This window comes from Lipotes vexillifer, unplaced genomic scaffold, assembly GCF_000442215.2.
Source record: "Lipotes vexillifer unplaced genomic scaffold, Lipotes_vexillifer_v1.1 scaffold311, whole genome shotgun sequence".
Classification (NCBI taxonomy): Eukaryota; Metazoa; Chordata; class Mammalia; order Artiodactyla; family Lipotidae; genus Lipotes; species Lipotes vexillifer.
This window is the reverse complement of record NW_006791012.1, coordinates 4755997-4767880: the sequence shown is the minus strand read 5'-3', so window position 1 is coordinate 4767880 and position 11884 is coordinate 4755997. Positions and strand designations below refer to the sequence as shown.

General features: G+C 36.1%; 1 protein-coding gene across 2 annotated transcripts in view; it reads right to left on the bottom strand.

Moving 5' to 3' along the window:
- Window positions 1–11884, bottom strand: part of VPS54 (VPS54 subunit of GARP complex) — a 74498-nt gene that overhangs the window by 60323 nt on the left and 2291 nt on the right. For both annotated transcript variants that reach the window (XM_007464116.1, XM_007464117.1), the window contains exons 3-4: window positions 3230–3312; window positions 786–820 (exon numbers count right to left, since the gene is read on the bottom strand). In XM_007464116.1, the coding sequence (XP_007464178.1) occupies window positions 786–820; window positions 3230–3312 (118 nt within the window). The remainder of the gene's footprint in view (window positions 1–785; window positions 821–3229; window positions 3313–11884) is intronic.

Here is an 11884-nt window from a genome sequence, read left to right as displayed (position 1 = left end):
GAAAGAGTGACAAATGCCTTAAAAGGGAAGGTAGGGGTCTAGATAAAATGCTATGGCAGTTTGGCAAAGGGGCCAATAATCTTCATTTGGAGGAAATGTATTCATGTAAAGTCATTTAAGCAAAAAACTGTAAAGGATTAGATATGGGGAGATAAGAGAAAAGTCTTCCAGGCTAAAGGAACACTGCAAGTAAAGCACGGAGACAGCAAAAAAGTCTGGCTGAAGTAAAGAATGTGTAAAGATTAGCAGGCAAAAGTTAAGAGTGTGCCTATGATGGAAGTGAATAATTTAGGGCCTTAAATTACAGAGTTTGAATTTTATTTTGTAGGAATCAAAGAACTTTAAAAATGACTGCCCTTTCCTTTTTGTTTCTGCCTTTCATCCTTCTGTCTCTCCTCACCCTAAAGAGCAATTATCACAGACCTCTTTGAGAATATGATGAATGCAATGGACTCCTTCCCCAGAAAAAAAAGAAAAACAAAAAAACACTCATCTATCACACATCTCTACAAAATTCTTCATACAAAGAAAATATCCCTAATAATTTGGAGGGGTAATAAGATCAATAAAATTATATTTTAAAATGAAAAGATTTAAACATATTTGTAGGTTTTGGTGATAAAGAAGAGACTGATCATGCAAAAGAGAGAGAAGAAAAGTAAGAAAGTTCCAGAAGAGGCAAAGCAGTCAAAGCATCAGAAAACAGCCCAGTGAAAGCTTCTTACATGGCAAAATTAAAGATCAAATATTAAAAAGCTGTATTCTCATTTTTTAGGTTTTGTTACCTTAGGTACTTGCTCCAGATCTGTCCTGGATTTATCTATTTTAAAAAAGGAAAAGGGAAAATATGATTTTTTAAAACTTGTTTTCATTTTATTTCCATAAAATATATTTTTACCAGATTCAATACTATACTAGGTCACAATTAAATAACTATTTAAGTTTCTTTCTTCAACAAATATCAAACACCTTCTGTATACCTAGGAGTAGGCAAAGCAGTGAATAAAACGTATGTTTCAAATAATCTTAATCAATTGTTTAGTAGCAATAAAACAGCTAAATGTATTCAAGTCTTTTTAAAATGGATGCAGAAAGCTTGGTGCTGTCTTATAGAAATGCTATTTTTATTGTTCAAAAGATCCACCATCCCATCCAGTATTTCCTATGATCAAAAAATTTTTTAATGCCATAGTAGTTTTCTTCTTAGACATCTTAATTTGTATCCTCTACAAACTTCTTGCAAATGAACCTCCTTTATCTTCGTCTCACCAATCAGATTTCAGACAAGGTACCCTCCTTTCCAAAACTAAGCTTTCTGTACTCGGACTCCATCCTCTCCTGCCTCTTCTCTGAGCTCGCATCAATTACCCCGCCTCTCCATATCTTTAACATTTTAATAGCTCTTTCCTCTCTTCATATAAACATGATCAGTTCTCTTCCATTAAAGAAGAAGAAGAAGAAGAAGAAGAAGAAGAAGAAGAAGAAGAAAGATAAAACTCAGGGCCTAGAGTAGGTTGAGGCAAGGGAGAACCTCAGGTGCAAAATTTAAGGAAGCATCACTCTCAGTATTATGCAGATACCTCTCTTGCCTCATCTAATCCTGGCCATGCAAAAACATTCTTCTAGCACAACTGCTAGTAGAAACAAACTAGAGGGATTCTGTTCCCTCTAGTCAATACCTTAACATTTCAAATCTTCAAGTCACATCCATACTGGCAGTCTCCACTTACTCTTGTACTCACTCCTTAATACATAGTATTGAAATTTCTGTAACTACTACTCCAGTCTAAATGTTCTCCCTAAGATCTCCCAAATTGCCAAATCCACAGAGATTTCTCAGAGTGCAAACCTGATCTATCCCTGAAGTATTCTGACACTGTAGACTAATTATTCGCACTTCTTTGAAATTCTAACTACCTTCCATCTCTAAGGTGGAACTCTCTCTTGGTTGACTCTCCTATCTCTCTGACTACTTCTTTTTAGTCTCCTTCACAGGTACATTTTCTACTCCCTCTTAAATGTGACAGCCTCCTAGTGCTCTGTCATCAGTTCTTTTCTCCTTACTACTCACATCCTCCTGGGTGATCCCACCTGTGCCCTTGGATTCAACTACCATGCTATTGTCTAGCATACTGTCTATGATAATATCTATCATACTTGTATCTCCAGCCTAGATCTCTTTCCTGAGCTCTGGGTTGCATATCAGACTTCTCCTTCTATCCAAAACTTCAATTAAACCAGCCTCTATCTCCTCCAAACTTCCTTCTCCAATACTACCTCTCTCACCTAGCCAGCTGTCCAAGCAAGAAATGTGGGAATCATCCTTGGATCATCTTGCTCCATTACTAACAAATGACTGACCACCAAAACCTGTGCCTCCATTTCTGAGGCACCTCTTAAGGACCTAATTTCCTCTCTATCCTCATTATAACTGCTATTAGGAACACATGATTTCTCACTTGTATTACTGCAATAGGCTTCTACTGTATTCTTGCCTCCAGTTTTATCATCATCTATAAATTTACTACCCACAACTTCTTTCACAGTGAAATATATAATCATAACTCTGATCATGTCTGGTTTAAAATATTTTGTAACTCTATACTGCTTTTAGAAAAGAAAAATGTCTTAGCATGATATACAAGGCTCTTCATGATCTGACTCCTACCTACTTCTTTAGCCTCATTTCTTGCTCCCAGTGGAGCCAGCATACTGAACTCTTGCAGGTCCCAGAACATGTTAATTTCTCTCTTGACTCTATGGCTTTGCATAAACTGTCCCCTTTCCTTTTTGAACATAAATATTTCTTGATAGTTAGTTTAAAACACAGACAATCCTCATCAACTCTAGTTTTTATAAAGCTAAGTTAGGAACTCTTTACAATATTACCATGCTGAACTTACTGCCTGATATACAGTGTTGGTTTGTTTAACCTTGCTCAGGAGACCATCAGCTTCTTGAGGACAGGGACTATTTCTTATTCATTTATTTTTAGGCAACAAGCAAAGTACAAAGCACCTGAATATTAAATAACTATTTGTTGAACTGAAGGATAACACTACCATCAGATCCATGATTTTTCTCTTTAAAGCTTTTAGAAAAGATTATGATTGCAGGCTATAGCAATTTCACTAGAAATAAAAATTAGATATGATAGTCAACAAGGTCCCCAAATTAAGATTTTGTTCATTAATATTTATGCTATGCTACAAAGAGCACATATTCATACCATGAGTATGTAAGAGAGTCCTGTCAAAGGTATCTTTAGGAGGACAAATTTTCTTGCATCTCTCATGAATCTTCTCTCTCTGATAAAAAGACAAATAAATAATGTGATCAATGCTGTGTGGTAATATGAGTATTCAAAGCATTAAAATATTTAACAAAACAGAATATCAGAATATACCAAATAAGTTCTACATTTTTCTAATATGAAATCACTAGCCTCTTGAACTTAAATACAAGTAACAAGTATGCTTAATAAACCAAATACCACTGAGATGTGTGAATGTCTATATACTTATACTCATCCCATTTTATACAATTATAGTAAAATCTCCATAAACTTAGAATGAAGTGGGAAAGCAAATAAAAAATCCTTATTTTTATAACAGAAATCAATTAAGAAAATAACTTTTTTAAAATAAGCAAGAAAATTTTAAACCTCTATACCCAAGATCGAAAGACAGATTAGTAGTTAATACTTCCTCTGAGTCCAAAAAGAAAAAAGGAAAGACAGAAAGAAACCCCACTCTGAGTTCAGATTAGATGACCACTAACAACACTGTTATCTTTTCAGATACCATACACAGGACATATGGGAAAGTGGAGTGTGGTAAGGAAAAAACCCTGGGCTAATAGTATTAGCCCTGTAGCATTCTGATAGCAGTTCTATCAGAAACTACAGGACTGTCTCCAAAGTGGCTGTACTATTCTGCATTCCTGTGCACAATGAATAAGAGTTCCTATTAGCCACATCCTTGCCAGCATTTGGTCTTGACAGCATTTTGGATTTTCATCATTCTAAAGGATGTGTAGTGGCACCTCGTTTTAATTTGCAATTCCCTATAGACATATGATGTCAGGCAATTTTTCATATGCTTACTAGCCATCTGTATCTTTTCTTTGGTGAAATGCCTGTTCAGATCCCTTGTCCATTTTTTGTGGTGAAATATACACAACATAAAATTTACCAGTTAAAACCATTAGTGGAGGTGGCCAAGATAGTGGAGTAGGAAGACCTTGAACTCACCTCCTCCCACAGACACACCAAAATTATAACTATTTACAGAGCAACTATCAATGAGAACCTGAAGAATAGCAGAAAAGATTTTTCACAACTAAAGACATAGAGAAGAAACTACAGCAAGACAGGTAGGAGGGGTAGAGGTATGACCCACTCGCCTGGGTCAGGGACCCACAAATGGGAGAAATATCACAATTACAGAGGTCCTCCCCAAGGAACAAGGGGTCTGAGCCCCACATCAGGCTCCCCAGTCCAGGGTCCTGTGCTGGGAAGATGAGACTCCAGCATGTGTGACTTTGCAAACTAGTGGACCTTATGCTCAGGAGAGTTGGAGAGCTATAAGAAACAGTCACTGCTCTTAAAGGGTGCATGCAAAATCTCACATGCTCTGAGTCCAAGCCGGAGGCAGTTGTTTGAAAGGAGCTTGGGGCAGACCCACTGGACAATGTTGAAGAGCCTCTGAAAGAGGCAGGAGGCAACTGGGACCTCTCCAGGGAATAGAGATGATGGGAGCAGCCATTTTGGGAGCTTGCTGCACTGCAACACCACCAGTGCTGGTGAGGACCATTTTGGAATCCTCCCTCTAGTCTATTAGCACTGGGAACCCAGCCCTGCCCACCAGCAGGCCAGCAGCAGCCCTGAACCCACCTGAGGCTGAACAGATAGCCACATGGGGCCCCAGCCCCACCCTCCAGAAGGCCCATGGCCACTGCATGAGGCACAGCCTCAAAGCCAATCAGGCCGGAGGCCAGCCATGCCTACCAGTGCGCCCACAGTAGTTGGCTCCCCCACAAAGAAGGGCAGATGCAGCCCCACATAGGGGCTACCCCTATAGGATATAGCTCTGGTAACCAGAGGGGAGCATGTTGCTGTGCCCCACAGGACATATCCTACTTAAGACCACTCCTCCATGATCAGGAAATGTAATTGACCTAACACACAGAAATAAACACAGAGAATTGGGCAAAATAAGGAGATGGAGGTATACGTTCCAAACAAAGGAACAAGACATAACCTCAAAAAAAGAACTAAACCAAGTGGAGATAAGCAATCACCTCCACTAAAAAGTCAAGGTAATAATAAATATACTCACCAAACTCAGGAGGAGAATGAATGAAAACTGTGAAAATTTCAACAAAGAGTTAGAAAATATAAAGAACCAAACAGAGCTGAAGAATACAATAACTGAAACTAGAAGGAATCGACAGTAAATTAGATGATACAGATCTCTTCAGCAGTCTTGAAGAGGAAGTAGTGGGAATCACAGAAGCTGAACAGAAAAAAGAAAAAAGAATTTAAAAAAGTAGTTTGAGACCTCTGGGACAACATTAAGCATACTAACATTCACATTATAGGGGTCCCAGAAGGAGAAGAGAGAGAAAAAAATGGCAGACAACTTGTTTGAAAAAATAATAGCTGGAAACTTCCCTAACCTGGGGAAAGAAACGTATATCCAGGTCCAGGAAGCACAGAGAGTCCCAAGCAAGATGACCCAAAGAGGTCCACACCAAGACACATTAAAATGAAAATGGCAAAAAAGAAAAAAAAAAAAAAGATTATAAATACAGAATCTTAAAAGCAGCAAGAGAAAAGCAACTAAGTATGTATGAGGGAACTCCCATGAGACTATTAGCTGACTTTTCAGCAGAAATTTTACATGCTGGAAGGGATTGGCAGGATACACTCAAAATAATGAAAGGAAATAACCTACAGCCAAGAATACTCAACCCAGCAAGGTTATTGCAAACCTGAAGGAGAGATAAAGAGTTTAACAGACAAGCAAAAGCTAAAACCTAAGAGTCCTGCACCACTAAACCAGCTTTACAAGAAATGTTAAAGGGACTTCTCTAAGTTGAAAAGAAAAGGCCACAACTAGAAACATGAAAAGTATATCCTATGATAAACCATAATGGGAAAGAATATTTTTAAAAGAATGTATATATACACACACATATATACACACACACACATATGTATAACTGAATTGCTTTGCTGAACAGCAGAAATTGACATAATATTGTAAATCAACTATACTTCAATTAAAATTTTAAATTAAAAAAAGAAAAGTTAAAAAAAAACTCACTGGTAAAGGCAAATATACAGTAAAGGTAGTAGATCAACCACTTATAAAGCTAGTAGGAAGGCTGAAAGACAACAGTAGTAAAATCATCTATATCCACAATAAGTAGTTAAGACTTACACAAAACAATAATATGTAAAATATGACATCAAAAGCATTAAATGTGGGGGTGGGGTGTAAAAATGTAGGGTGGTTAGAATACGTTCAAACTTAAGAGCATCAACTTAAAATAATCTGTGTGTGTGTGTGTGTGTGTGTGTGTGTGTGTGTGTGTGAGATATTTAAAACTCATGGTAACCAAAAACTACAAATACATACACACTAACTAATCAAAGATAACCAAAAACCTGCAATACATACACATACAAAAAAGAGAAAGGAATCCAAACATAACACTAGGGACTTCCCTGGTGGTTCAGTGGTTGGGGCTTCAGGTTCAATCCCTGGTTGGGGGGCTGGGATCCCACATGCCTGTGGCCAAGGGGCCAAGGCACAGAACGGAGGTGGTGTTGTGGCAAATTCAATAGAGACTTTAAAAAAAAATGGTCCATGTCAAAAAAAAACTAAAAAAACCCAAACAAACATAACACTAAAGATAGTCATCAAATCAAAAAGGAAGAGAGCAAAAGAGGAGGAAAAAAAACAACAACCAGAAAACGATTAACAAAATGGCAATAAGGACATACCTATCAATAATTACTTTAAAAGTAAATGGACTAAATCCTCCAATCCAAAGACATAGAGTGGTTGAATGAATATAAAAACAAAACCCATATATATGTTGCCTACAAGAGACTCACTTCAGACCTAGCCACACACAGACTGAAAGTGAGGGATGGAAAAAGGTTTTCCATGCAAATGGAAACCAAAAAAAAAAAAAAAAAAAAAAAAAAAAAAAAAAAAGGAAAAAAAAGCTGGGTAGCAATGCTTATATCAGACAAAGTGACTTTAACACAAAGACTGTAACAAGAGACAAAGAAGGACATTACATAATGATCAAGGGATCAGTCCAAGATCCCTTGGAAGAAGGTATAACAGTTGTAAATACATATGCACCCAACATAGGAGCACCTAAATACATAAAGCAAATATTAATGAGAAAAACTGAAAGTTATACAATAAAAGTAGGGGACTTTAACACCCCACTTACATGGTTGGATAGGTCATTCAGATAGACAATCAATGGTCTTAAATGTCACATTAGACCAGATGGAACTAACAGATATGTAAAGAACATTTCATCCAAAAGCAGCAAAATATGCATTCTTTTAAATGCACATGTAACATTCTCCAGGACAGATCATATGCTAGGCCACAAAATAAGTCTCAAAAGGGACTACCCTGGTGGCGCAGTGGTTAAGAATCTGCCTGCCAATGCAGGGGACACAGGTTCAAGCCCTGGCTCAGGAAGATTCCCACATGCTGTGGAGCAACTAAGCCCGTGTGCCACAACTACTGAGCCTGCACTCTAGAGCCCACGAGCCACAAGCACTGAGCTCATGTGCCACAACTACTGAAGCCCGCGTGCCTAGAACCTGTGCTCAGCAGCAGGAGAAGCCACTGCACCGCAACAAAGAGAAGCCTCCACTCGTCACAACTAGACAAAGCCCACACACAGCAACAAAGACCCAATGCAGCCAAAAATAATTAAATAAATAAATTTATTAAAAAGTCTCAATAAATTTAAGAAGACTGAAATCATATCAAGTATCTTTTCCAACCACAAGGCTATGTGACTAGAAATCAACTCCAAGAAGAAAAAATTCAAAAACACAAACAGGTGGAGTCCAAACAACATGCTACTATACAACCAATGGGTCACTGAAGAAATGAAAGAGGAAATTTAAGAAATACCTAGAAACAAATAAAAACATAAACATAACAATCCAAGATCTATGAGATGCAGTAAAAACAATTCTAAGAGGGACGTTTATAGCAATACAAGCCTACCTCAGTAAACAGAAAAATCTCAAATAAATAATCTAAACTTCCACCTAAAGTAACTAGAAAAAGAAGAAAAAGCAAAACCCAAACTTAGTAGAAGGCAAGAAATAATAAAGATCAGAGCAGAAATAAATAAAACAGAGACTTAAAAAACAATTGAAAAGATCAATGAAACTAAGAGCTGGTTATTTCAAAAGATAAATAAAATTGATAAAGCTGTAGCCAGACTCATCAAGAAAAAGAGGACCCAAATAAATAAAATCGGAAATGAAAGAGAAGTTACAACTGACACCACAGATACAAAGGATAAAAGATTACTACAAACAATTATACACCAATAAAGTGGACAACCCAGAAGAAATGGATAAATTCCTAGAAACATACAACCTCTCAAAACGGAAACAGGAGGAAACAGAAAATATGAAAAGACTGATTACCAGTAATGAAATCAAATCAGTAATTAAAAAAAAAAAAAACTCCCAACATACAAAAGTCCAGGACCAGATGGATTCACAGGTGAATTGTATCAAACATCTAAAGAAGAGTTAACACCTATCCTTCTCAAACTACTCCAAAAGGGATGCTTCCAAACTCATTCTACAAAGCCAGCATTACCTTGATATCAAAATCAAAGACACGACAAAAAAGAAAATTACAGGCCAGTACTCCTGATGAATATACATGCATGAATCCTCAACAAAATATTAACAAACCGAATTCAATAATACATTAATAGGGTCATAAAATATGATCAAGTGGGATTTAACCCAAGGGTGCAAGGATGGATCAATATCCGCAAATCAATCAATATGATAGACCACAATAACAAATTGAAGAATAAAAATCATATGATCATCTCAATAGGTGCAGAAAAAGCTTTGACAAAATTCAACATACATTTATGAGAAAAACTATCAACAAAGCTGATATAATGGGAAAATACCTCAACATAATAAAGCCATATATGACAAATCTACAGCCAACATCATAATCAACAGCGAAAAGCTGAAAGCATTTCCTTAAGATCAGGAACAAGACAAGGATGTCCATTCTTGCCACTTTTATTCCACATAATATTGGAAGCCCTAGCCACAGCAATCAGACAAGAAATAGAAATAAAAGAAATCCAAACTGGAAAAGAAAAAGTAAAACTGTCACTATTGGCATAATACATGATACTACATATAGAAAATCCTAAAGAAGCTACCAAGAAACTATCAGAACTAGTAAATGATTCAGTAAAATTACAGGATACAAAATTAATAAACAGAGTCTATTGTGTTTCTGTACACTAACAATGAACCATCATAAAGAGAAATGAAGAAAACAATCCCATTTACAACTGCATCAAAAAGAATAAAATACCTAGGAATAAATCTAACCAAGGAGGTAAAAGCCTTGTACTTGGGAAACTGTAAGGCACTGATGAAAGAAACTGAAGATGACACAAACAAATGGAAAAATATACTGTACCCATGGATTGGGAGAATTAATAGTTAAAGTGACCATACTACCCAAGGTGATCTACAGATTCAGTGCCATCCCTATCAAAATACCAATGGCATTTTTCACAGAACTAGAGCAAATAATTCTACAATTTGTATGGAAACACGAAAGACCCCAAATAGCCAAAACAACCTTGAGAAAGAAAACCAAAGCTGGAAGTATCATGCTCCCTGATTTCAAACTATACTATAAAACTATAGTAATCAAAACAGAAATGGTACTGGCACAAAAACAGACACATAGATCAATGAAACAGAATAGAGAGCCCAGAAATAAACCCATGCTTACATCGTCAAATAATCTATGACAAAGGAGGCAAAAACATACAATAGGGAAAAGAGCCCCTTCAATAAGTGGTGCTGGGAAAAATGGACAACTACATGCAAAAGAATCTAACTGGACTATTTTCTCATACCATATAAAAAAATAAACTCAAAATGGATTAGAGACTTAAATTTAAGACCTGAGGCCATAAAACTCCTAGAAGAAATATAGGCAGTAACCTCTTTGACATCGATCTTAGCAAATTTTTTTTTTTTTTGGATCTGTCTCCTCAGGCAAGGGAACAAAAGCAAAAATAAACAAATGGGATTACATCAGACTAGAAAGCTTTTGCACAGCAAAGAAACTATCAATAAAACCAAAAGGCAGCTTTCTAAATAGAAGATATTTGCAAATAATATAACCGATAAATGGTCAATATCCAAAATACACAAAGAACTCATACAACTCAACATCAAAAAAACAAACAACTCAATTCAAAAATGGGCAGAGGACCTGAATAGACATTTTTCCAAAGAAGACATACAGATGGTCAACAGACACATGAAAAGATGATCACTAATTATCAGGGAAATGCAAATTAAAATCACAGTTGAGATACCACCTCACACCTGTCAGAATGGCTGCTACTAAAAAGACAACAAATAGCAAATTAAAAGTCTTAGCCAGGATGTGGAGAAAAGGGAACCCTGGTGAACTGTTGCTGAGATTAACTGGTACAGCCACTATGGAAAACAGTATGGAGGTTCCTCAATAATGTAAAAATAGAACTGCCATAGAATCCAGCAATTCCACTTCTAGGTATTTACCTGAAGAAAACAAAAACACTAATTCTAAAAGATATATGCACACCAATATTCACTGCAGCATTATTTACAACAGCCAAGATAAGGAAGCAACCTAAGTGTCTATCAATAGATGAATGGCTAAATAAGATGTAGTATATATACACAATGGAATATGACTCAGCCATAAAAAAAAATGAAATCTTGCTATCTGCAACATCGATGGATCTAGAAGGTATTATGTTAAGTGAAATAAGTCAGACAAAGACAAATACTGTATGCTCCAACTTAACATGTGGAATCTATAAAACAAAACAAACAAACAAAGCAAAAGGAAAACAGACTCACAGATACAGAGAATAAACAAATGGTTGTCAGAGAGGAGGGGAGTTGGGGGGTTGACAAAATAGGTGAAGGGGATTAAGAGGCACAAGTCTCCAGTTATAATATAAATAAGTCATGGGGATGTAATATACAGCATAAGGAATGTTGTCAATAATATTGTAATAATTTTGTACGGGGACAGACAGTTACTTGACTTACTGTGGTGATCATTTCATAACATATGCAAATGTCAAATCATTATATAGTACACCTGAAACTAACATACTATTGTACATTAACTACTTAACTTTTTTTGTAATTACAGAATAAAAAATGAAACATTAGTAAAGTTGACCATCTTTTCATGTGCTTATTGGTCATTTGTATATCTCCTTCAGAGAAATGTCTATGCAAGTCCTGTGCCCAATTTTTAATTGGGTTGTTTCTTATTGGTGAGTTTCACATTGATTCTTAGAACTATTAGAAATGTATAATTCTGAAAAATCACTACTGTAAGAGAAATATATTTACATATATCTAAGCAAAGAATTAAATACAACCCAGGACAATAGAATGTATATGAAAAGAAAAGAATACCATAGGCTCATCAAAGATTATTGGTCAGAAATCTATAATAAATCAAACTAGAAATATTTCTTTTACTTTTAACCTGACTATAACTAATTTCAAGATCAGATATTACCTGAGAGATTTCCT